The sequence below is a fragment of the Patagioenas fasciata genome, chromosome 16 (genome assembly GCF_037038585.1).
Source record: "Patagioenas fasciata isolate bPatFas1 chromosome 16, bPatFas1.hap1, whole genome shotgun sequence".
Taxonomy (NCBI): domain Eukaryota; kingdom Metazoa; phylum Chordata; class Aves; order Columbiformes; family Columbidae; genus Patagioenas; species Patagioenas fasciata.
Genome location: NC_092535.1, coordinates 15,649,975 through 15,675,555, shown reverse-complemented (window position 1 = coordinate 15,675,555; position 25,581 = coordinate 15,649,975). Strand labels below are relative to the sequence as shown.

The window sequence follows — 25,581 nt, the reverse complement described above, 5'->3', positions numbered from 1 at the left end:
CCGCCCCGGCGCCGTGTCCGTGTGTCTGTCTCCGTGTGCCTGTTTCCTCCCACCCCAGCAGGGACAAGCGACTTTCCCCAGGGGGGGGGCATCAGGGCTGAATAACCAGTCTGCAGCTGCACAGTCCTCCATTGCTCACATCGTTTATTATTTAAAATCACCGACAAAACACATCACACCATGATCTCTATATATATAAATTTACTTTAAGACAGATGTAAATTTATATATATATATATATATAATATATATATATAGGACCTTTAAACTGCTGTACACTCAGGACACAAAGTTTGAGAACAGCTTCACTGGCTACAGCAAAAGTATGTTTGTTATGAAAACACAAAAGATGCAAATATCAAAAAAGCAGGAAAAAACAAACAAGTGCAAAATGAACGAAAGTGCAAAAAAGCTTTTGTTATCATAATCACACTCCTTCAAAAATATGCCAGCCCCCCCCCCCCCCAACTTCTCCCTCCAAGGACCAGTGAGCCTCAGACCCAGGGCAGACCAGAGGAAGGGAGCCAGGTCAGGTCCTTCTCTATCCCCTGCCCCAGGGATTCACTCCCAGAGGCTGAGGAGTGAGGAAGAGGAGCAGAAGCAGCCAAGTTGCATCCCTCTCATGGCTCCATCTTCTTCTCCAGTGCCTCTCATTGCACTCAGGTCCTCAGATTTGTCCCTGCAGGCAGCAGCTGCCTTAAGCCCTCAACCCTCCTAGACAATTTGGAGGGCTTATGTCTTTTCTGAAAGTGCTTGTGATCTACACAGAAATCCCTGGAGGAAGGCAGAGGCAGGCAGGCAGCTCCGCGCTGGCAAGGCAGGCACAACTGCCCTGCTTGCTGAGCTTCAGGCTGGCTGCTTTCACAGAAACGGGCACCTTGGCCTTGCACTGTCATGATTTCTGTGAGGAGGCTTCCTGAGGAGCTCCAACTGCTCCCACGCACTTGGAGCCACCTGTGGACCAGCCGCCCCAGGAGACACCCCGTGCCTCAGGCTGGAGCACGTGGTGGGGCATCTCCCATGGCTCCAGCTAAGCCCTGCCAACATCTGCAGCAGCAGGGACAGGAACGGCAGAAGCATGGGCTTGGGGGTCTTCCCTCAAGAAAACAGCTGACTTGAAAAATTCTTCACTGACCTAGAAATTTTGGCTACAGCCACATCTCTCAGAAAGACCTCAGAGAGGAACCTGTGGACCAGACTCAGCCACATTGTCCTCTCCAGATTCTTAGTGACATGGCAACAGACACCGCTGTGAGGAGTTTGATCAGGCAACAGGGGATGAAAAACTTTGGTGCTTCTGCCTTGGTCACAGCTGCCCTTGATGCTCCCTGAGGAGGGGGGACTCACAATCAATGCCCTGTGGAGATGGAAGAACTGGCAAGGCCAGTGATGTAGCAAACCTTCCTTCTCCTGGCTTCCCTGCTGGGACCACAGACAACTTCTGCTCACAGAGGACACATTGCCTGAGACCCTGGGACCAGAGCCTGCCACCTCCACAGCCACAGAGACAGACCACCACATTAAAACAGCGACACACCAACAGTAAAGGAAATGGCATCATGGTACTTCCATAAACACCCATTCACATGTACACAAAATGCTTTGGGTTTAGTTTTAAAGGAAACAAGAAGAAGGTTGTAAGTTTAAACAGTAAATAGCCCTTGACCACCTACAAACCCTGTAAGTCTTTCACCCAGATGAATCCAGAAGCTTTGTACCCAAACGGCTGAGTCAGCTCAAGAGGCTGATGAACTGACGCTCAGGACAGCAGAAAGCGTGTGACACACGCTCACACCGCCCTGCCAGTGAGGCTGGTGTTCCTGCAGCTGCTCCCCCACAGAGCTCACAACCAGAGAGCCGGGGCCCAGCTGTGCAGCCAGAGCCCACAGCCAGGGAGGAACAACTTGGCAGCCCTGTCCCGTTTTCATCTGCACTCTGAGGTGGAGGTCAAAAGAGTCCAGGTAAGGCAGTACCCCACAGGTGCAGCTTCCTGCTGAGCCCATGGCTGGCTCAGTCTGGAGCACGTATCTCTGCCTGCCTTGCTGGTGCCCAGGCAGATCATGGCTTGATTGCACCCAGTGGCAGAGCAAGAGCCAGTGGTATTGGTTGCACCCAGTCTTGTGCGCCAGCCATTGCTCATGGCTCCTCTTCCCCTCCAGCAGGGATATTCTGAGCTCCCCATCACCTCTGCTCTCCAGGGCTGCCTTGTGAGAGACAAGGCTTTCCATCCTTCAGACTAGTTTCAGATCTGGTTCTTAGGTAGCAACTCCTCTCACAGCACTCGGGGACAGTGCTTAGTCCCTGACACAACAGAAGGAATGACTTAGCATGAGTGAATGGGGCAGATGAGAACAGGATGATTTCCTACGACGTTTCCTTATAAGCTCAGTAACTATGTCCTGTGCAAGGGAGCCACTCTGTTCCAGATCACACCTGGAGAGGTCTCAGCACTGTTTGCATAGCTGTAAGACTTACAGCTGAAAGTCCCAGGGCTCGTCGTCTTCTCCCCCAGCATACAGTGGCCCACAAAGAAACTCGCCCCATCTACTGAAGAGACCAACCTCAGTACCATTTACCGTGGGACCAGGGTCATGGCTGTTCCTTCCCACTCCCTCTCTCTCCACAGCTGGCCACACTACAGTGCTTGAAGAAATGGAAGAAAATTTTAAAAGGAGAGGGAGAGCTGCCAAATGTAACCCAAGCATTGACAAAACAAACACATGGACTAGTTGTAAGTCCTCTGCGAAGAGTAAGCAGCAGACATTTCAGGAGCAGGTCAAATGTGACCTCAAATATTCAATAACAAGAGTCAAAATGCTACATTTCCATGGGAAGCCTAGAACAGATTGACCCAGGTGACAGTGACTCACAAGGCGGTGCTGCTCCAAGACACATTGCTGGTGCACTAAGATTCCTTCATGCCTGTCTTTGGGCACTGAGAAAAGGGAAAATATTGTTTTGCTTATGATATGTCATTCATGGAAAGGAGAAAGAAAGTGGACGTGGGACTTGGATCACATCACCTCAGACTGCGGAGTGGCCGCCCTCCAGTGCCACACCACTGCTTCCACAGCAGACGTGCACGGGAGGGTGAGAGGCCATGGAGAGAGCAGCGTGGCTGCTGCTGGGGAACACAGGGACTAGCAGAAGCTGCCTGGGACTGTGCCAGCATCCCCAGGCACGCTGGCTTTCCTGGCTCTGGAGTCCTAGCCTACTCAGCCTCTCCTCCATTACAACAGACAGTGTTACATGGGCACTTTCAAAGTGCCTGAACCCTTGTTGAAAAGGTGCTATGTTACAAAAAGGATGGCAAAAAACGCCAGCTAACTGCTGAATTTATTTTAGCTCTGCAGGTAAGGAATGCAGGGACAGCAGGAGATTCTGCTCTTTAGACACCAAAACCAGGGGCCTCATGAGGACAAAAAAATGGGAGAGGGCAGCTTGGCACAATGGAGTCTGCCAGCTCAGGAAGGCCTTCAGAAGTGAGCTGTGGATCTGCCTATGGAGGAATGGATGCTTCTTGTCCTTGGCAGCTGTCCCCATTCTAGAAAGGGCCTTGCTCCCAATACATAGACCAAAGAGGGCCAGACTCTCCCCTGCAAAGTATTTTTTAATTGCTGCAAGGGGAACAAATTAACCAAGCATCCTTTCTCCCACAAACGTGCTGGCCAAGACAGCCCAAAGTACAAGAGGAAACTGAGTTTGTTCTGCACCCTCCCAGCCCTGGCCCTGTGGGGCCTCGAGGCTGCTGCATTACAGTAAAGAGGAATAAAGCACCGACGCTGGTCGTGGGCAGAGCAGCAGCCAGGACACACTGCTCGCTGGAAGGGGCAAGAGGTAGGCCACTGGTTCCCAGTGCGATGAAGGGGCAAAGCAAAGTCAGCATCTGGTCTTAAAAGAGAAAGTCAAAAGAATTCAGAGAAAAAGGCAAAGTGAGCAGAAGCTCCTTTAGAGCATCTCTTGGAAATGACATTAGCACAAGACACCCCAGGGGATACACTCAGGGAAAAAAAATTCTTCTTTTAGCTGCTGAGTAAAGCCAAGACCAGCCTTTAAATGGGTGCAAGCACATACACAGGCCATCAGTCCCTTCTCTTTTCTGGGTGACCTGAGCAGCAGTGTCAGCCTCGGCTGGTATACCCTCTGCCCTGCTCCCCCATCCCTCAACACACCCCCCAAATCGGTGCAGCCACAGCAGGACATGCAGGGCAGCTGTCGTGCTAAGACAGGTTAGTCTCACGTCCACCTCCTGTCCCTGCAGTCGCCGCTGAGGCTTGAGGTCAGCCTGGTGGAGAAGGGCAGTGGGGAGTGGAGGGGAGAGGATGGGAGATGGACTGGTGGGAGAGTGGAGATGCGGCATCCGAGAAGACATGAGCAGGACATGACAAACTGCAGTCAGTTGGGGGGAATCTGTCCTGACCAGACAGTTTGGCAGCACTGCTGCTGAGGGAAGATCATGATTGGGCCAAGAAAAATCACTTTAAGGTGTCATCAGCATTCTTGAACATGAGGATGGCATTGTAGATCTTGAGTGCCGGGCCCAGCTTGACACTCATGATCTTGACGATGTCAGCCTGCGTCAGCAAGAGGAATGCCTCACCATCGATCATCTGGAGTGGAAAACAGGGACAAAGGCACCCACTGAAAATCCAGGCTGTGACTTTCTAGGGACAGCCAGCACAGGCACAACCTGGGGATGTGCATTGTCACACTCACCCTCAGCCAAGTGCCACAGATCATCCCAGGATGTAGGGCAGTGGTCACCCACAGCACTCCCACACCGCCCCAAACAAGCCAGAGCTGGGAGCCTGCACACCCCGGAACAGGGCAGAGAGGGGGACAAAACCTTGAGGGCCAACCTCAGGAGATGACTGCAGCCAGCCTGGGCTTCTGCACCAGAGTGCAATGGGCACAGCACACAGCCAGCAGGCAACCTGCTCTGGGCAGACACCCGTCCATTCCCTGCTCACATGGAGGTTGCCTCCAGCTCAGCTTCACATGCATGAGCACCCTTAAAGAACAGGGGACATTTCCTACCATGCTGAGACGCTTGCTGTACCCAGTGTGCCCAAGATCAGCTGGCTCTTTTCTGCCAGAAAGCAGCCCCTCTGTGCGTTTGTCCACAGAGGGTTCTAAAATCAATGAACCAGACTGATAGACAGCAATGCCACTGAACTGCTGTACTGGTGAGAGGATGCAGGCAGGAAAGCATGAATGGGTGAGGATCAAGCAGCTTCCCTCGGAGGTGGTGGTGCCGTTAATGCTGCAGCACAACCCTCCTCCTGTTCCCCGATCCTGACCTCCTCAGAGGGCCCCTCCCTCACCCATGCTGGGAGAACAGGGCAGGCTCCTTTGGGTCAGCATCTCCCCTACTGCCACCGTATCTGCACAGGCAGACAGCCACACACTTCAGTGCAGTGGGGCTGTGACCCCAGGGGTGCAAAGTGGGATCATTGTCAGGTGCTGGGTGTGCTCACGGCAATCAGCAGCAATCCATCAAAGGAAGGCCACTGACCAATTCCTCCCCACCCTGCTGGCCAACAGCTGTCCTTGGCCACCTGCACTCATCCTCCAGCCCTTCTCACCTCATCCTTGAAGAGCTTGGCTTGGTCCTCACAACCCGTCAGAGTCTGAACAAAGCTAAAGACCTTGGAATAAACAGAGAGAAATGTCAAGACAGAAGTAATGTTTCTGGCTGGAGACCCCCCCAGGAGCCCACATCCTCACTTCCACAGAGGCATTTTGTACCCGTAAGGTAACATGTGGCTGTTAGGGCAAAAGCTGCAGTTGCAGCACCCTGCCGTGCCTAGAGATCACCCTTGGACCAGGGCACAGGAGCTAGCCTCCTCCAGCCCAAGCAGAAAATGCTACAGCAGGTTCATTTCCAATAAGCCATCTCCAGCACAGCAAGACAATTCTCACTGAGGGTTGGGGATAGGAGGAGGGCACACAGGATGGTAATGAGGGAATGAGGCACGTGCCTGAGGTCCAGCTACTCAGGCCTTAAGAAAGGCCATCGCAGATGCCAAAGAAAGTGAATGAAGGTGACGATGAAGAATCTGAGGTAAAGATTTTTTTTCAGAGAAACAGGAAAGTGAGTTCTTATATTCTAAATTGGCAAAGATGAAACTGATACCTGTGGAAAACTCTTAGACGCTAAACGAAGACACTGCTCTTTGTCTTCACCCAGCTGCCCTGGGTAGGGTCCCAGACAAGCCAGTTGAGAACCTGGTAGTTCTGCATGTGCTTCCCAGAAGCTGCCATCAGGTCTCATGTCTGGCAGCTGTCTATACAGTACCCCACAAGCACGTCCAACAGACTGCCTTCTCGCTAGCCCAGAGAAGTGGCTGCTGAAGCACCTCTGTGCCTGGTGCATGTACCATTGTGCTGCACAGCCAGGTGGAGTGCTCCCAGCCATGCCATTGGGTTAGGAGCCAGCACACAGTCTTTAAAATCATCTCACCTCATCAATGGTCCACTTGGCCACTGTAGTTGCTGTGATGCCAGCCACACCTGGCAGCAGTTTGCAGTGCTGCTCCCAGCAGAGTGACAGGGAGCGGTCAGGGTGGGCAGACAGAGCAGACATGAAGAGCGATTGGTGCATATTCTCTGAAGCAATAGCTGGCAATAAAAATGCAAGACATGATACAAGGAGGAAGGACGAGAACATCCCATCTCATCTCATCCTTTCCTACAAGCCTTTGGGAGGGCCCAGGGCTGGTAGCAGATGGTCTCATGGGTCCAGATATCAAGAGCTAGAGGTTGTCCCTTGAATTAACAAGTTATCAGTGTAAACAAGTGTTCAGTTTGGTGGGATTAGGGATGGTGGGGGAAGAAGTTCAGAAACAAGTTTGACTTCACCTTATTCTCACCACCTCCAATCATTCATTTTTTATACTGAAATAGATTTCAATGTCAAACTTCACACCAGAATACCATCCTATATCATTCCATTTATTACACGTTTTCAACAAAACTTTTCCCTTGCTCTCTGCTCCAAGGAGTCAAAGATGACTCCCAAGAAGAGATCCTCTTCATTCACCCCCAGTACTGAGGCAGGCAGCAGAACAGCCTGTGGTAAAATGGATACTGGCTGTCAGTCATCGTCTTATATCAGTCATCAGAACTTAAAGCAAAGCAAACTGTTCATCATCAGTTTCTGCTCTGCACCAATAATTTAGCATTTCACAATCACACCAATGTTTTGGGGTAGGGAAGCCACAGGATGAAGGCACAGCATCCAGCCTGAAGAGGACAAGCACCGCAGAAAAATGCACTGTCATTGAGAGAGGATCCTAATTTCCTGCCCCTAAAGCACTCAGAGATTCACAGACATAAACCAAGAGACATGATGAGGGACCTAGCAGAGCTCTGGTAGGAGGCAGGGACATTCCTTGACAGAGGGTCAACTTTGGCAGTTGACCACAAGCTCCTCACTGGTGCTGACCCGTTTGAGGCCTGAGTGAGTGAGCCAAGGGAGACCTGCTTCCAACAGCCACCACCCCAGCTCCTTGAGCCTTGTCCCTGCAATGACACCATGGCAGAGGATGTCACTTACCCTGGAAGTCTTCTTGCTGGATCTTCCGGTACTTTGGAGGTCGCCCTCTAAAGAGACAGGAAGACTGATTTCCAACTTGGTTGGGACTGGCCCAAGGGCCCTCCTCCACACCGCACAGAGCGATGCCCTGTCAGTGGGAACAAGGACTACCTCTTGGACCCTGACCCAAAGGGTTGACAGCTAAAGACACAAAACACAGGAAGAAAAACCAAGAGAGATGCCCAACAGAGCTGGAAGGACAAATGCCAGCTGCCCGCAATCATGCTTCCCCATGGTCAAGGAGCCTTTCCGTCTCAGGCATCCCTCCCAGGGACAGCAGTCACGGCACAGGGACCCCGCACTGCTGCCCAGGGCTCAGTGGGCTTGCTCCTACCTCCCATGATGCCTAGATTTCTTTCGCTGAGGGAAGCCAATCATGTTCCTCTTGCGAGTTGAAGCCTCGGTGTCAGACAAGTCTGCCTTAAGCCTGCCCTGGTTCTTCTCTGCCAGCGGGCACCCTGAGAGGCAGTAATGGGCCGTGAATCTCCCAGTCACGTGTCCTGACCCATCACAACCTGGCGTGGGGCACTTCCTAGAGAACAGAAGGAGGTGAGCGTTGAACCCAGCTCAGAGCGGCATGGTGAGGGAGCCAACCCTCTACCCCCAAGCACAGGAAGCTATAGCCCTGGCCATGGAAAGCAGAGCAAAGATGTGCTGAACAAATTCCGCGGCGAGCGTGCCGGGATCAAGGGCAGGGCACACCAAGTCCTTTCAGGCACAAACACAAGTTCCACCTTCTCTGTTGCCATCACAGTGACCCCATGCAAGTCACCACAGTGCTGATCAAGCAGGTCACTGGGGTTCACAGAGTCTCTATCTTCCCATTCTTGGACCCACAGGCATCTGGACTAGCCTCAGAGTGAGGAGGAAGCAAGTGTTATGAGTGTGGTCAGTACAGAAATCCCTAGGAGCCAGATTTGCCTTTTCCATCCTCACAGATCTTTCACCATGCTCACTCTTGACACCAGCCTGCCATGCTAGAGTCAGCACTATACCATGCCTGGTTTCTCCTGGAAAAGGTCAAACAAGCAACTGACTGAGCTGGGGATGATGCACTGCTCCTTCTCAGAACTTCCCAGCTCACATCCTCACCATGAAAGGTATCCATGAGTGGTGGGAGGAAAATCATCCACGAAGCTGGTATCGGTGAACAGCATCTTGGAGGCATCGACCACTATGTAGCCCATACATCCCCACAGGTAGATGGGCACACAGGGCACCCCCAGAGGTTTTGGGTGCCACAGGACAGGCACAGAGTAAGAGCTCACAGGAGTTACACTAGCCATGGGCTCCACGCTGCCTTGGGGTCCGGTCTAGGGAGAGCAAGGGCTGCCCCTAAGCAGGGGGCAGAGCCAGGCGTGAGGTGGATGCAGGGAAGGGCTGGTTGCTGGTGGGGTTGGCAGGTGCAGAAGAGGAGAGGAAGGGCTGTGAGGGAGGCTGTGCCCCTCTGAGCAGTGCTGGGGAGCTCACCTGTGGTGAAAGCTGTACTTGGAGCTCTTGGTGTGAGGGATACTCTTGCAACCCAGGGTTGGGCAGCCCCCGTGGGCAGAGGAGGCTGGTTCCTTTGGCCCTAGACCAGGAAGAGAAACAGGAGAGAGACTGTAATGGCTGCAGCCCCAGGCAGAGCCAGGGCTCCGGGCTCCCGGCTCCCTGCCTGTGCCAACCAGGGAGGACTTTCCAACTAATAACTCCATGGAAAATCTCTTCCTCCCTGCCCATCCTTGGCCAGCACCAGCCCTCTCATTTCTGTGCATACATAGGCAGGTGGTCATGACAGTGGGGTCTGGCTGACCCAGGCGCAGGACTTACTGAGAGGAGGCTGTAGTGGGTGTCCAGTTTTTGAGCACCAGCCTATTGGGTGGATGTCTGGATGATCCGCATCAATCCAGAAATCATAGACATGGCTCCAGCCATCAAAATGGATCTGAGGAGACAAGTAGAGAGGTCACCCTTCAAACCTCAGGGCATCTGCCTGAGGAGCAGCGGAGCCATCCAAGCTGACAGCAAGCAGCAGGCTAGAGCTGAACTGCAGCACAAGGCTTTCCTCCACTACTGGAACCAGGCACTAGACCTGCCTTCCTCCACAGAGTGTGCTTCCACATCCTCCACACACTTTGCCACTGCAACCAGCAGAGAGTCGGGAAGGGCAGGAGCAAGCCAGCACAATGCTTGGACACAGACCCAGCACCAAGACTCTGGCACTCACCTTTATCCTGTGATCTTCCACATCCTCCACACTAGCCACTCGGATGAAGGCAGGAGTCCTCCTGTCCACTGCCTCCAGCTTCATGTTGACCAGAAAGCCATGAGGTGGGCGCTGGGGCCAGGAAGAACCCAGGTCAGTGGGGAGCAAGGTCTTGTTTTGGGCTCCCATGCCCCTCGACACCTTTCCCAGCAGCATGTGCTACTCAAATCCAGCTACTAGCCCTGGCTTGTCTGGGTAAGAGCTATCCCAGCTCACAATAGCAACAGGACAGAGTGGGGACAGGCCTCCTGGACCTGTGTTTTATCAAGGTGGGAAAGCTGTGTCCAAGAGAAGAACACATCTAAGAGACACATTTTGAGAGATCTATATTGCAGTCACATTTGGCTGGACACAGCTGCTGTTGCTGCAGTTAGAGACAAAAACTATCAAGCAAGCATAAATCATTTCCCAACACCTGGCTCCTGTCTAGCTCCTGTCCCCATTTTTCCCAGTTTTGAACTACTTCCCCAGGATAGCCCTGACTTCTGAATCTTGAGTGTACATCCAGAACCCAGGCCTGTGGCCCTGCATACTCAACAACACCTGACACTTCATATAAAAGCAAAGACCTGACAATGGAGAAAACCCGAATTCCAGCCCAGGCACAGTACAAATGATGTGGCACTCACCACTTTAAAGGCCCAAGCCGGGACAGCAGATGCTCCTGTTTCCTTTAAGTACTTTTCCCAGGTAAAGTTGTCAGGGTCAGGATAATCTAGAAGGAGGAAGATGCAGAAGGTGAGACACTCCTGCAAGAAGATGGCAAGTACCCCAGAATGTCCTACTGCCTTGAAGTACCAACCAAGTCTGTGCCAGGCACATGGGAACAGGAGAGACATCATGAAATGCTGTTATTTTATCACGGACCATGAAATCCAGGGTACAAGGAAGCAGAGACATCTGTGACTGCACAGGCAGCTTGGGTCCTCCTCATATCTCCACTCAGTCTGACACAGCCAGCATGATGCACCTGAACATGGCAGGAGCCTGCCACCTCCCTGGCTGTGGCCTTGCTGAAGGAAACTGCCTGCGCCTGCAGACAAGCAAGGGCCATGGGGTTTGTGTCCCCAGGCTCCCCATGCCAGCCTGGGAAGCCTGTTCCCAAGGGGATGTGCCAGTGAAGGCTGCACTCCCAGGATATTAACTCACCTTGAGGAGGTGTGAGGGGTTTGCCGTGCTCCTGACACCATCCAACTGGGTGGATGTATGGACTGCTGGGGTCACACCTGGAAAACACACCCAAACTCTTACAGAGGGCTGAGATGCCCATCTCATCACCACCAGGCAGCATGGGCTGCAGGCATCCAGGGCAGGCCATTTGAAGGCAGCCCCCAGGCCTGCACCACCAGCAAAAGCCCCTGCAGAAGCCAAGGTCTTCTACAGCACCCTTGTCCCTAAGTGACCCAGGGAACCACTGGCCCTGGCAGGACAAGAGCTAGAGCAGGGGGAGTCCAGCTCAGAGGAGCAGGACACAAACGCCCTGAGTGCAAGCCCTGCTGCAGAGTTGCCCAGGGAACAGCAGCCCTTTGCTGCGAGCAGGGAGACAGGCCATGCCTTTCAGAGCTCAGAACGGTGAGAACTGAGCAATCACAGGGGCTCATGTCCTGGTCACAGCTCCCAGTGGGTCACAGCACACTCAGGTGCTGCTGCTTTGCAGGTCTGCCCTGGGACAGAACAGGCAGCTGCCCAGCACCAGTGAGTGAGGAGCAGCCAGGGACAGAAACTGCTGCAGCCACACAGTTCCTCAGGGCAAAAAGAGAAAGTCAGAGTGTTCCAGCCACAAAGGAAACAGTTGCTCTCAGGACCGTGATTGTGTTAACTTGGCACGTTAATTGGCCTTAACCAGCCTCAACTGGGACCCATCCAGCCATCATCCTCTGCCTACAGACCCAGGAGCTCCTTTTAAGATCAGGCCTTCAATCTCTGCATTGCAAGTGGCCCATTTCCCAGGTGGGTTTCAGGGCAAGCCCACAGCATGTGATCATGTCTGTCTTTGCTCCTTGTTAACTACAGGGCCATGGCAACATCCTAGGAGGTGATGTGGCATAGGTGAAGGTTTGTCTCCCAGCACGGGTAGGGGGTCCCTCTGCCTCACTGGACCACTGCTGGCCTGTCTGCAGCAGCATGCTGGGATTCTCCCACGCTTTCCCGAGCACCTCATCACTCTTGCTGAAATAGTGGAAGGGTGTCTCCCCAGCACTGCCACCCCAGGAGCCTCTGTGTACTTACCAGTAGTCATAAGTATCATCCCAGTTGTCAAAGTGCACCAAAAAGCGATTGTCCACCACATCAGTCACTGTGGCAACACAGATCAAGGAGGGGTTCATGCGGTCCACAGCTTCGAGCTTCATGCCCACCTCAAAGCCTGGGAAAGCCTCATGCTGGGAGGAGAGAGAGGCAGGTTTCTTTCAGAGCCCTGGCCCCAGCACCTTCCTCACCACTTCCCTGGCCTACTGCAAAGAGGTCCCTGCCCAAACCCTCCCAAAACCAGACCCTCTGCCTCTTTTGTTGCACGCATAGCAGGGCACTGCCCTTCTGGGATCCTAAGTTGTCCTGGACCTGCCTGGAGGTCAGGGAAGGTCTGTGCAAATCGCTGCATCGCATATGCTAGCGGGATTATTGCAGTGATGAACAGGAGGGTTTAGACACAATAACTCAGAGAAGCTGATCTATCAGTAGCTTGAATTTCCTCTGCAACTGACAAAGAAACCATCAGCACTTTGCACTCTGCTTATTTTCCCACTTTCCTTATCCAAGTCGCCATACGAAAAATAAAGGTGGAGACAGAAACAAAGACACAAAGCAGAGACAAGAGAATTATACTTATGAAACATTAACTGAGGGTTTGGGGAAGAAAAAAAAAAAGAGAGTAGCAGTTGTTTCTCCTCACCAGTACTTTTGCAACAGATTTAACTGTGCATGAGACTAATCTGGATGAAAACACAATCAATTTTGGGCACGCCAAATTAGTGTCCAAGCTGCAGATCCTCAGCAGCAAAGTGTGCTACATCTCATTGAGCAATGGCAGGAGTACACTCTGCTGGCCCTCTGCACTGTGGGCTTAAAAAGCATGGGGTGGATAGAGAAAAGCCCAGCACTGGTGGAGGCATTCTGTGAAGCTGGAGGGGAAGAAATCACATCAGAACCTGCAGGCTCTGGCAGGAAGGTGAGGATGGTACTCACAGTGTTTCGGACCATAAAGAGATGTTTAGGAGCTGCCTGAGCCTTCGTTATCTTCAGGTAGTTTGTCCAGCTGAATTCTTCTTCCTTATAACCTACAACCCCTCAGAAAGAGAAATGAGAACAGTGAGTTCACAGAGAGCAGCGAGGAGGTCATGAGGCTGAGTCTGGCCATCCCCAGCCGTCCGTCAGCCTGCCAGACGTGTCCTGCTGTGGGTGGACAGGCCCTAGTGCAGCCCTGGCAAAGCCAAAGCCTGTGACTTAGACCCAATGGCTGATTTTGAAGGGGTGTGAGGAAACATTAGCAGTGGAGTTGAAATCTAGAGCTCAGCCGCTCCCTGGAGAGCATCAGTCCCACCTGTCATGGGGCACAGCCGCTCACTCCAGCCTGGCACTGGGACCTCCATGGTGACAGGGCTTTTCCCCAAAATAGCAGCAAGTAGAGATCTTTAGTGTGATGAGTGCTAAACAGGTTGTCCTGCGGAACTCCCCTAGCACACCAGCATCTGTTCCTGGGCCCCACGGAGCCACCCTGCCTTCATCTCCAGCTCCATGTTTGGGGGCCCACTACATCCCCCTCCTTCAACAAGACCCACCAACTGAGACTTGCTAACTGCTTACCTTTTGGGGGCTGGAGTTTGTGCCCCGTCTCCTCAAACCAGCCAGCAGGGTGGATGTCAGGGGAGTCAGCATTCAGCCAGAAATCATGGCACTCAGAGTAGCCATCAAAGTGCAGGCGCATCCGGTAACCACAAACCTACCAGCAGTGAGGGCAGGAGAAGGAAAGGACATCACATGCACCTCCTCTCCCACACACAACCTCAGCATTTCACTTGGGGAAGCCATGAGTTAATCACAGGCCAATGCCCAAATCAGGAGGCACATGCCAGTCCCAAAAGGTGTCCAGCATGGAATGAGGTAAGTGCAAGGCTACCGCAAGCCAGTCCTAAGAAGAAGAGGTTCAGGCTGGTGTGTGAGATGCCATGGTGGGCCACCCTTCTGGGTCCACCAAGTGCATGGATTCCCTTTTCTCTATCTGGGGGAGATGCTGGCACAGGGATTTTGGCTAAATGCCACACTGCTTTGGTGAAATCTCTCCAGCAGCAAGAGCTGCAGCCACTGTTACGTGGCTGATCTCCCTGGCTGCCTGGGGAGCACTATAAGGCCAGGCTGGTTCAGCTGCCACATGGCTGAGCAGAGAGAGGACATTCACAGACACAAGAAAGAGCAATGGGATGCCTCCACACCCTCCATCTCAAGGGCTTAGACCTGTCTGAGGAGCATCAGCTCAAAGATAAGAAACTGTTGCTGTCATCACAGCCTCTCCTCCCATGGCCCTGATGTGTCAGGGCGATGGAGGAACCAACGAGGCTGGGCCAAGACAGCTGCTCCACAGCACTGTCTCCTGCCCCTACAAACTGGAAGGAAACTCTCATTCACTTGACTGAGGTGCTGGAGCACCAGCTCATCTCATGCAGCGACACGCTCAAAGCCCATGCCCTTCACGGGCCAGCCAGCAGCATCTCCCCTCCCACAGAGCTTCCCACTGCATAGGTGGGAAAAGGAACGAAGGAACATGGGGACTGGAAGCACCTTACCTCAGCCACTGTCAGGATAAAGTACATAGATGGGTGCTGCGGATCAATCCCCTCCAGCTTCATCCCCACTTTAAAGCCATTCTTGTGCTGCGAAGCTACTTGGTACTAGAAACAAAAATTAAATTACAATGTAAAAAATGGCACAGGTAGATGGATCTAGAACCATCCCAAGGAGCAACCATCAGGCAACGGGAGCTGCTGGGACCAGGAGGCTGTGGGCCACAGGCTGTTTTTATCCAAATTTACTTCTTTTTCCTGTAGAAAAACACATTCTTCCACCTCCTTGTGGATTTGCTTCTCTTGCTACTGGCAGGGCAGGGTGTCCCTGGGCTAACAGCTGCAGTCAGGGAGAGTGGGGCACAGGTCTGGCTCCTCTTGTAAACTGGCAACCAGATGTCTGGGAGCGGGGGTGCAGCGCAGCAATGTGCCCTCAGGAGAGCCCACCTCTGGCTTCAAGGAAGGGCTGGAAAGGCTTCACCACCCTGCCAGAGCCACAGGGATGTCCTAGGCCAATGGGGGGTGCTTGGGATGCAGGACAGCATTCTGCTGGGGAGTGGGACTTGGGGCAAATCAAAACTAGAGGCTGACTGGTCACCTCCAGGTGAAGATGGGAGCTTGCTTATCACTCAGAGTTCCACAAAATAGGGAAGCAAGAAAGAGAGGAGAAGGAGGAGGGGTGGGAAAAAAAAAAAAAAAAAAAGAAAAGAAAAAAGGAAAGAAAAGAGAAGATGAAAGAGGGGAAAAGACAGGAAAATCCCAACTCACATCCTGGAAGAGATCTAAAGGGGCAGCGACAGCTTTCTGCTCCTCCAAGTAGGACGCCCAAGACCAGCCTTCTTTCTTCTCCTCACTGGCACCTGAGCGCAGCACAAATGCACACACAAGAGCGCTGCTGAGGGTCCGCTCCAGCCCCCACCCTGCCTGCCTTGGGGCAGCACGGGGGGCAGGTAAGCCCATGGGTCCCACTGGGGCCACGTCCTGCTCTCACGCGCAGTCCTGTGTCCCTGCAAAGCTCAGCATCACCCTACCGCAGCCCGTTCTCCAGCAAACCTGGCTGGCTGACCGAGGAGGGATAGAGCCAAGAGGGCCCCTCTCACACAGCTCCCAAGACTCAAATGTCCTGTCACTGTACAGCGCTCTCTTAGGCACCTAAGGAGCCTGAGAAAAGAGTCATCCTGTGCAAAGCAACCCCAAATCACCTTTGCAACCAGTCCTCCTTCCAGCCAGCACATCCAAAATGGCCACAGCACTGATGGATTTGGGACACCCAGCAGGATCCATCCAGAGGTCTTTAAAATCACTCCCAGCTGCAAGGGGCTCCAGGCCAGTCAAACCAGCAGTGGGTTCATCTCCCACTGCTGCTCCAGAGGCACCAGCTCTGCTACCCTCTGCTCTGAGACAACCACATGAGCCCCCTCAGCACACCAGGGCCACCCTGATGCCGTAGAAAAGCATTTACCCTTACAGTTTTCAGGAAAATAAGACAGCATTGTCTCTAATGGGCAGGGAGACCATCCTTCATGTCTTTGACCCCTTTGGGAAGGCTACAAAGGGCTTGCCTGAGGCACAGGAGACACAACCCAAGTCTCTTGCTCTCCATCCACTTTCTCTGCCTGCTTTGTAGTGCCTGATGGGACACCAGGAGTGCTGTGCCTAGTCCAACACTGACTAATTCACAGCTACAGGTCAGCCACACCAGGCAGCCCTAGGTAGGGCCGGCCAGAAACATGGGGGAAAAACAGACCAACTCTTTCCTCCCTTGGGCTTACGGGAAGTGGAGATGGAAAAAACAGGAACTTGCAGAAGAAATGAAAGCTGAACTTCAGTAAGCAAGGTTATTAATTTAGTTGCTTTGCTAATACTTAAGAGTGATGGAACACCTCCATTTTTCTTTAGGATATAGAAAAAAGTGGTAGGCATGTTTGGGGAATTCATAAGTACTTCTGGACAACGACAAATACACCTGGAGACAGAGCATACAGTCACTTTGCTGCACTAAAGCATCCAGTTGTGTATTGCTTGCTGATGTACTTCTAAAACAAGAGAAAATAAAATGCTGAAATAACAAGGCTCAGCACTGCTTATTTATATGCAGCAGGGAAGGTTACATGCTCAGGACTCACAATGTCGAGAAAAGGACCTGGAAATTGAGTATGAGATCCCTTCTTAACAGTGGTTAACTTGGTGTTATATTGGGAGTTAATGATATCCGTCCCCTGTTACTGTCTTTACATTTGGTTATGGAGAGGAATACGAGGTTGGAACAGTTTAATTTTAAAATTACTTTGAGTATGACCTTTCACTATTCAAACACAAATGTTTCCCATAAATGTTTATTTTCAGTGTTTTCCCAAGTTTTCCTTCCACTTCAGCCCCATTGTACTGCAATGAAAAAAAACAATCAAGCAAATACTGCATCCCTCCGCTTGTCTCCTTTCCCTGTGCCAACAGTTCTGCATTTGAGATCTCCTCTGATATGGTCCAGGTATAGATCCCCAGAAGACGAGACAACCCCAAATCACCTGGCTTCAGCATCACCAAATCTACAGAAGTAACTCCCAAATTTGTGAGCTCCTGATCACGTGAGGCAAGATCCCCGTAAGACTGTCCAAAGGGGAGGCAAATCCAGACACGGCACAGAGCCACATTATTGCTCAGGATAGTGCCTATTGGAGCAAACAGCTCCGCGAGCAAGTACCGAATTCAGCTCCCAAGGGGAGGGACCAGAAAGCACTGTATACAGTACAACCCAATGTCTGAAGAAGACACAGCTGTATCTGTAAGGGTGCACCCGTTCCATGGAGAGAAAGAGAGGAAAGCAGAGAAATGGAAAGAGACAGAGAGAACAGGATCAAGCGAACAGAGGAGCTCACAAGCCTTCAGTAACATGTAACAGCACATTGGACTGGGTGTTTGACCCTGCCGGAGCACCAAAATGCTGGCCCAGCCCCACAGCGGAACCCCAGAGCCGCAGTGGGAGCACTCACCCCACTGCCCACCCGATCCCTCCATACCGTGCTGAGTCCCGTTCCACGCATCAGCCTCCAGATTGCTGATGGTAGAGTCCTCTGCAGAGTTTTTCATCTCTTCCTGCTTTTCCTCCTAGACATGAGAAAAGACAAAACAGAAATCCATTGTGTTGGAGGTCTGCACAGAGGTTTATGCTGTGTGTTGTACTCTCACACTGGTGCCTCTGCAACAGCCATGATTTGACCGATGCTTGGCCCAGAAATGGGCAGCCAGGAGGATCTGATGATGGGAGCGTGAGGAGGACTTTGGTGCAGAATGGTAGCAATCTCACCTGGAGTGGGTCTGTGATAGTCAGGGCTGGTAAAGAGAGCTTTCCTGCCTTGTCATGGTCACTCTTCCTTCCCCAGGATACACATAATGCAAATACACACTCCCTTACTCCAGCACTTACTTTGGTGGCCCAGACTCAAGAGCAGTTGAGAGTGCTTGAAACCTCCAGCCCATTCAGGACATGCCTAGCACTGCCCAGTTGAAGGCGCCTGGCATGTCAAATAGCCAGCCAAGTGTCTAGAACCCCTGATGCTCCACACATTCAAGTCTTTCAAGCATTAACAGCCAACAGGTTACCCCTTCGAGACAGAGCTGTCATAGCACTGAAATGCACCTATGAGAACTGCACACACCTACAGTGCATACAGGGGAGGCCCATGGCCCATCCTTGACATTGGCATGTGCACACACATGCCCTCCCTGTCCTCTTCCTACCATTTGCTCAGATTCATATTCTTCCTCCGAAGGGCTCTGGTAGTCCTTCCTCTTTCGTTTCTTCACTGGCTTGAGGATTTCAGTGGCATTGGTGCTGCTGGTAGAGTTTTCCACAATGACAGACCTGCACGGAGGAAGGGAGAGTAAACCACTGTGGCATGTGGTAACAGCTGGGGCGTTGGTAAAGCAGAGGTTGCTGGAGAATCACTGTCACTCTATTTCTTACTCATACATGCTCCCATACCTCCTGACTAATGTATATGCTCCTCTTAGCACACAAATTGTTAGGAGGTTAGAACCAGGGTACAGACCAGAGTCACACTCACATGCCTGGGTATCAGAAACCTGAACCTAAGGATGGATCAAAAGTGATCTAATTTCATTGCAGGACTCTAAGCTGCATCAGACTCACATAGAGATGCTGGAAAACGAGTCACAGGAGTCACACATTAGCAAGCAGAGGGGCTGAAAATGCCCTCGTGACCCAGACCTCCCACTGTGGCTCAGCCTGGAAGCACCTGCTGCAGCAACCTCCTGCTGCACCCATGCTCCAGCAGATACATGTTTATGAGGCCACAAAGAGGACAGGAAAAAGTCCGGCACCCATGCTTCCTGCTGTTCCCTGGGACAAGTCTTCATCCCCTCACACTGCAGTCAGGGCACTCTGACTACAGAAAGGAGGGAAACAAGCAGGGTCCCCAGCACCTGCTGGAGACAGATGAGCTTGCATCCCTTGCTGGAGCATGTGGACCAGAGGAGGGTGGGCAGACAGACAGATGGATATGGCTCTGCATGGAGAAGTGTCCCCTTCCTTTACCTTTCTTTGAACTGCTGGTGACAGTGCTCACTGCAGAAGCCTCTGCCTTCCCGGGCTCCATCTGACACATGTCTCTGGCCACAGGTATCACAGTGGTACATGCTTTCTGCTGTTGGCAGCTTGGTCTGCTCCGGCACATCTGAGTCAGAGAGAAGAGGAGCAGTGAGACACAAGATGCAGCAAAGAAAGCAGGAAACATTTGTCTGGCTCATGGCCTATGCCAGACAACATCTGCTGGCTGATGGTACGCACCCCAGAAGTGCCACCATGGTGACCTTACCCTGAGCCACAGTAGGATTGTCCCTGCTGGTGGGTGCCACTTCTGAGTCCCCATCTTTCTCTGCGTGACCCTCCTTTATAGCTTCCACTGGAGGCATCTTATCAGCACTCACTACCTTCAGCGTCCCGTACTCATTTATTCGAAACTATGTAATTGAACCAAAAACCAAGGAAAAATAGTTAACAAGGAGGATAGAAATGAACCGAATAACTTGATAGCTAGTGGGTGCACATGAGCTCTGAGAATGAGAGGGACAGGGTTCAGTCACTGTTGAGTCCAACAAGAGGACAGCTCTTCCAGTGACAGAGGCAAGCATGGTACCAAAGTCACCTGTCCTGCTGCCCCTCCACACAGCACTGGCTGCTGAGCCCGCCAGGGCAAGCACACTGCCTGCACTTGGGTGAGACCAGCACCTGCAGGCAGCATGAGTGGCAGGGTGATGGCTGGAGGATGTGGCGCCCTGAGGATGAGTAGCAGCTGAGAAATTGGAGCATTTTGTTCAAGCTATTTCAGGTAATGAGGGGTACACCTCAAGGCACCTGCTGTCTGATGAGCACAAGGCCACTGTTTCCAGGGTGTGTGCAGGTGTTTGGTGAGAGCCAACTCCATGGCACAGCTTGGAAAGGAAAGATGCCCTGCACAGCAAATATCATCCCTCTGGCTCCCTGTGCAGGGCAGACCTGCTGCAGTCCCCCACACACCATGCGTGTGCTCTATCTGCCAAGCTCACAAAATGGGAGGGCTGCAGAGATGGGGCACAAGAAGCCTTGCAGAGCCAGGACAGCCGAGGGATCCTTCAGCTGGGGTGCAGGTACTGCCAGGGGCCAAGTCATATCCTGCTGGTCCCTGACTGGCACAGGCTGGGAGACTGCCATTTACAGCGGCAAGCAGCTGCAGGGACTGCCGGGGGTTAAACATGGTGGCCCAGGGCTACACTCTAGACAAGAGCAAATGGCATCAAGTTATACCAGTGGAGGTTTAGATTGGATATTAGGAAAAAAATATTAACAAAAAGGGTTGTCAGGCTGCCCAGGGAAGTGGTGGAGTCACCATCGCTGGAGGGGTTTAAAAGACGCATAGATGAGGTTCCTGGGGACATGGTTTAGGGACAGTGTTAGGTCACCAATTGGACTTAATGATCTTAAAGGTCTTTTCCAACTAAAATGATTCTATGGTTCTATGATTCTACGCTTACCCGCAGGTTACTCCCAGGCAAAGTAGCCACCCCATCTTTCCACTCCAGTACACGGACTGTGCTGCAGGTCTGCACCCCGCTGATCTGAGGAATGACAGTAGCTGTGATGGGCTCACTCCCCGCTCCCCTCTCTGGCCTCTCGGTCCCTGTGCTTCTCTGTGGTTCCCGGGGGAAACGCTGAATTTCTAAGGTGCTCGTGGGAAGGCTGATGGTAGCAGCATTTGCTTGAGAAGGGAAGAAAGCAAACAAACAACAAGAGGCATATGCAGAACACTTAACTGATGCAAACAAGACTCAAAGGCAGCACAAAATGACAGAGAAGACATAGTCTCCCAGATGAGAGCTCGATGCTAAGGGCTAAAGCATCCACAAGCAGGCAGCGTGACCTGACAAGATCTGCAGTCAGCAATAGCTTGTGCTGGGGTATGCCACCAATACTATCCGCATTCAAGGGCTCCGGCATCAGCCTAATCTTAGGCTGTTGCAATGACCAGGATGCCCTGATATGGCACTAATGTGCTGGCAAGCTCCTGGACTGCATCTTCCAGTTTAGTTTCATTTGAAAGGAACACACTATGTAGCCCAGGGCCTCTCCACAGTGGGAACTGAGGCACCAGGAGCAGGAAAACTTGGGAGATTTCCTTCTAAAGAACACCCCTGATCTCACCTAACACACATCTCTGCTTTTCCCATGCACCTCCTGAAAGACACTGGTCAGCTGGGCTGAAAACTGTTGTCCCAATTTTCAAGAAGGGTAAGAAGGACGACCCTGGTAATTACAGGCCTGCCAGTCTCACATCAGTGCTTGGTAAAATTATGGAGAAGGTTATCCTGGGAGTTACTGAAAAACACTTGAGAGACAATGCAGTCATTGCTCATAGCCAACACAGTTTCACAAAGGAAAAGTCCTGTTTAACTTAATTTCCTTTTATGAAAAGGTCACCCGTCGAGTTGACCAAGGCAAGTTAGAAGATCTGAGTTTTATGGATTTTAGCAGAACCTTTGATATCATTTCTCACAGTATCCTCCCAGGTAAGATGTTCAGCATACAGCTAGAAAAGCCCATAGTATGATGGGTGAACAACTGGCTGACAGGTCGGGCTCAAAGACTTACAGTAAATGGGATCACACCAGGCTGGCGGTCAGTCACCAGTGATTCCCCAGGGCTCAATTTCAGGGTCAGTGCTCTTTAATATTTTTATAAATTATCTGGATGCAGGAGTCAAACGTACATTCAGTTTGCTGATAATACAAAATTAGGAGGAGCTGTGGATTCCCTCAAGGGTAGAGAGGCCTTCAAGAGAGACCTAGGAAGACTAGAGAGCTGAGCAATTACAACCTGTATGAAATTTAACAAGAGCAAGTGTCTTATTCTCCACCCAGGGCAGGGTAATTCTGGTTATAGGTACAAACTGGAAGATGAGAGGCTGGAGAGCAGCTCCATGGAGAGATCTGGGGTTTGGGTTGGTGGCAAGTTGAACAGGAGTCACCCATGTGCCCTGGCAGCCCAAAGGGCCAGGCGTGTCCTGGGCTGCGACCAGCATAGTGTCCCCTCTGCACTGCCCTGCTGCGGCCCCACCTCGAGCACTGGGGACAGTTCTGGGGCCTCAGGAGCAGGAGGACATCAAACAACTGGTGTGTGTCCAGAGTAGGGTGACCAACATGGGGAAAGGTCTCGAGGGCAAGACTGATGAGGAGCAGCTGAGATCACTTGGTCTGTTCAGCCTGGAGAAGGCTGAGGGGTGACCTCACCACTGAGAGGTGACCTCACCACTGAGGGGGTGTCCTCATTGCAGTCTACACCTTCCTCGGGGGGGCAGCGGAGGGGAGGTGCTGATCTCCTCTCTCTGGGGTCCAGTGACAGGACACGAGGGAATGGAATGAAGCTGCATCAGGGGAAGTTCAGAGTGGACATTAGGAATAGGTTCTGCACTGGGAGGGTGGGCGGTCCCCAGAACAAGCTCCCTGGGGAAGTGGTCACAGCACCAAGCCTGTCCTGGTTCAAGGAGCGTCTGGTTGATGCTCTTAGTCATATGGTGAAGTTTTAGGTAATCCTGTGAGGAGCAGGGAGTTGGACTTGATGATCCTTGTGTGTCCCTTCCAACTCAAGATATTCTGTGATTCTGTGATAATGCGACAACACACTGCAGAGCGGGCACCCAGCATGCTGTGCTGCACTGGCACACACCCCCAAACATCAGGGCTTTGTTTTGTAACTCAAGAGATTTTGGTCACCCACAAATCATCCAAATGACATGGGATAGCCAGAGAGAACCTCTAAGATGGCAACAGCAGCACAGGCTTGCCTTACAAGGTTTGGGAGGAGCACATATATATAAGGACCGCGAGGCATCAATGTAGAGGGAGAAGGCTGGGGAGGCACCAGTTAGAGAGGACAGTCCTGCATACCTGGTATAATGAAGGCAGTTGTTGGCAGATGAGTGCTCTCAGTGGTGACCACATGGACGCTGACCTCCCCAGCAGCATTCCCCTTTGTGCTTCTCACAACCTCCATCTCTGCTCTGCTCTCCATCACCTTGCTTGGGCACAGAGTCAGTCACTGGAAGACAGCAAGAAAGAAATCAAGTTGGGTACAGGTACAAACATGACAAAGGAGTGACAAAGAGACTGTGGAGGATGGTCCCTCTCTTTCTACCATTTCCCAGCAGAAACCCCTATAAGATGTATTACAGGCACACTGAACCCAAAAGAGAAGGTCACAGCTAGTACAACATGACCTAGTAAACCCCCTGTTGCAAGATCCCAGCTCAGAGCCTGCAAATGCCAAAGCTTACCTGGCTCCACTATATGATGGTATGAGCACAGCAGGTCCACCTGAACTATGGTCACTCCTGGGTCCCACTGAGGCCTACACCGCTCTGACACAGACTGTGACTGAGGATTGGAAAATCCTACCCTGGAGAAGATGGAGGTCCCTGAAGTTCCCCTTGCAGTTCTCCCATTGGGCAGTCACCCTTGATCTTTTAACTTTCTGTAAAAGAGATTTCACAAGTGACAGGAGTTAACTGGGGGATGAGAGGGGAACATGAAAGCCACTGCATGCAGCTGAGATTCTCACAGGACTGTGAGAATCAACCCATTTAGCCATGAATTTCAAGGAGTAGGCAAGGCGTCAAGGCCCTGAGGGCACTACTGGGCCTTACTGGCACTGACCAGCCTCCCCTGGGACCCACGGGCTCCGTGTCAGCCCACTCTCAGCGTATCTATGCCACGCTGCAGCAGTGCCTGGCTGCAGAGGAACCTGATCCAACAGCTAGTGTCCTGGCTTGATCTCAGACCTTGCCTGGTGATCTGAGCTTCTAGCAGAACCTGGCCACAGTGGCCCTGCCAGCTTGCCTTCCTTGGTCCCCTGTCCCTGGGGCAGCAACTTGCCCCTCCCGGGCCCCAGCAGGCAGGATGGTGCCTACACCAGGATGTCTCCATTCCAAGACCTGTCTGCAAGCCGGAGAGAAGAAGGGCATTGCCTCCTGGTGCCCAGGGCACCTCGGCAAGGAACAGCTCTCAGTGCTGCTCCTGCCCTCACAAAAATGTAATGGACACACACAGCTAAGCAAAAAACAAGCAATACCATCAGATGTGCTCAGGGAAGGCGGATTTCTCCATGCCTCCTGAAAACGATGGTCTGAGTGTAACAGAGACTGCTGGAGACTGAGGACACTGGGCTGGGGAAGGATTTTGGACCTGCTCGGTTTTGCACACCCTCTTCAAAGCACTTGCTGCTGGGATGGAGGATGGGTTGCTGTGGGGCTAAGTAGGGGACTGCATTTGTGTCTCGGTTGCTTTTGATACAATCTGAACTTGAAAGAGAAGACAGCCATGTGCAAAACAGGATGATCATTTCAATGAAGCACTCTTAAATAAGAATTTGGCTACAAAGGACAGAGTTTGGAATTTTAAAACCTGAGACACTAAGATAAAGGTGTCACAACCAGAGGGTAAAGAGTGGCATAGTGGGCTCATGTTAGGGAGGATCTACTTCTTCCTCTCTCTTATAGTGCTGTCATGTTTGTGATCAGAAATACCTGATGTTCAACTGCAAATGGTATGGACCTTCAAGGCCCTCCAGGTGCAACATCAGAAAAGCACTGTTACATATCAGGAGAACTGATGGAACTCAGTAACTCAGCTGGACACCAGACTCCAACTTAAAGTCACAATGAATTTTGCAGCCAGCCTGTCCTGGTGCTTCCTAATACCATTCAGGAAACTATCTGCTTTCTTAGGCACTTAAATCTGATATTTATCCTTGATTCATCACTTGTGTCAAATGTTTCAGGGACAACTCCTTGTTTTGTGTGAGCTGTTGTCTTTTTTTATTGAAACAGAATTTGGGACTTGAAATGCCTAGAAAGGAAGAGGAATAACCAGATCCAGTGCCCAAGCTGGGTAATGCTCAAACTCATCTCTGTACAGCAGTCTATGATGCGAACACAATAGCAAACAATTGCACAGGAAATAACCAGCACTAATTATCATGTGTCAAACACTCTCCAAATCCTTGCGGAGCTGCCTGCCAATGCTGCTGAGATTGGTTCTCCTGTACCTTATGAGTTATGAGGGTGAACAGAATGAATGTGGATTACAGATTGCAGCACTATTCCTTAAAATAGGGAAAAAAAAAAAAAAAAAAAAAAGAGAGATTTAGGACTTAAACCTCCAGATAATCCCTCCTCCCACAACCTCCTTGGTTGGTGAAGGGTTTAGAGGGGAAGACATATGAAGAGCAGCTAAAGTCTCTAGCCTGTTTAGGCTGGAGGAGACCTCATAGCAGCCGCAGCTTCCTCAGCAGGAGCAGGAGGAGTAGGGTGAGCTCTTCTCTCTGTGACAGTGACAGAACCCAGGGAATGGCAGAAGATGTGCCAGGGAGGGTCAGTGGGACATGAGGAAAAGGTTCTTCACCCAGAGGTGCTGGA

General features: G+C 51.8%; 1 protein-coding gene across 3 annotated transcripts in view; it reads right to left on the bottom strand.

Annotated features, from left to right (window-relative positions):
* Positions 1-127: 127 nt before the first annotated feature.
* L3MBTL1 (L3MBTL histone methyl-lysine binding protein 1) overlaps positions 128-25,581 on the bottom strand; it is a 32,286-nt gene continuing 6,832 nt past the window's right edge. The window contains exons 2-23 of one of the 3 annotated variants that reach the window (XM_065849819.2): positions 23,443-23,639; positions 23,057-23,207; positions 20,648-20,871; positions 19,453-19,597; positions 19,173-19,311; positions 18,356-18,479; positions 17,635-17,722; positions 15,386-15,477; positions 14,621-14,725; positions 13,644-13,779; positions 13,026-13,126; positions 12,072-12,223; positions 10,992-11,068; positions 10,472-10,557; positions 9,804-9,914; positions 9,407-9,521; positions 9,068-9,167; positions 7,932-8,129; positions 7,559-7,605; positions 6,464-6,621; positions 5,586-5,648; positions 128-4,610 (exon numbers count right to left, since the gene is read on the bottom strand). In XM_065849819.2, the coding sequence (XP_065705891.1) occupies positions 4,476-4,610; positions 5,586-5,648; positions 6,464-6,621; positions 7,559-7,605; positions 7,932-8,129; positions 9,068-9,167; positions 9,407-9,521; positions 9,804-9,914; positions 10,472-10,557; positions 10,992-11,068; positions 12,072-12,223; positions 13,026-13,126; positions 13,644-13,779; positions 14,621-14,725; positions 15,386-15,477; positions 17,635-17,722; positions 18,356-18,479; positions 19,173-19,311; positions 19,453-19,597; positions 20,648-20,871; positions 23,057-23,180 (2,520 nt within the window). In that variant the 5' untranslated portion in view covers positions 23,181-23,207; positions 23,443-23,639 and the 3' untranslated portion in view covers positions 128-4,475. The remainder of the gene's footprint in view (positions 4,611-5,585; positions 5,649-6,463; positions 6,622-7,558; positions 7,606-7,931; positions 8,130-9,067; positions 9,168-9,406; positions 9,522-9,803; positions 9,915-10,471; positions 10,558-10,991; positions 11,069-12,071; positions 12,224-13,025; positions 13,127-13,643; positions 13,780-14,620; positions 14,726-15,385; positions 15,478-17,634; positions 17,723-18,355; positions 18,480-19,172; positions 19,312-19,452; positions 19,598-20,647; positions 20,872-23,056; positions 23,208-23,442; positions 23,640-25,581) is intronic. The other 2 variants (XM_065849820.2, XM_071815505.1) reach the window with 2 other exon arrangements.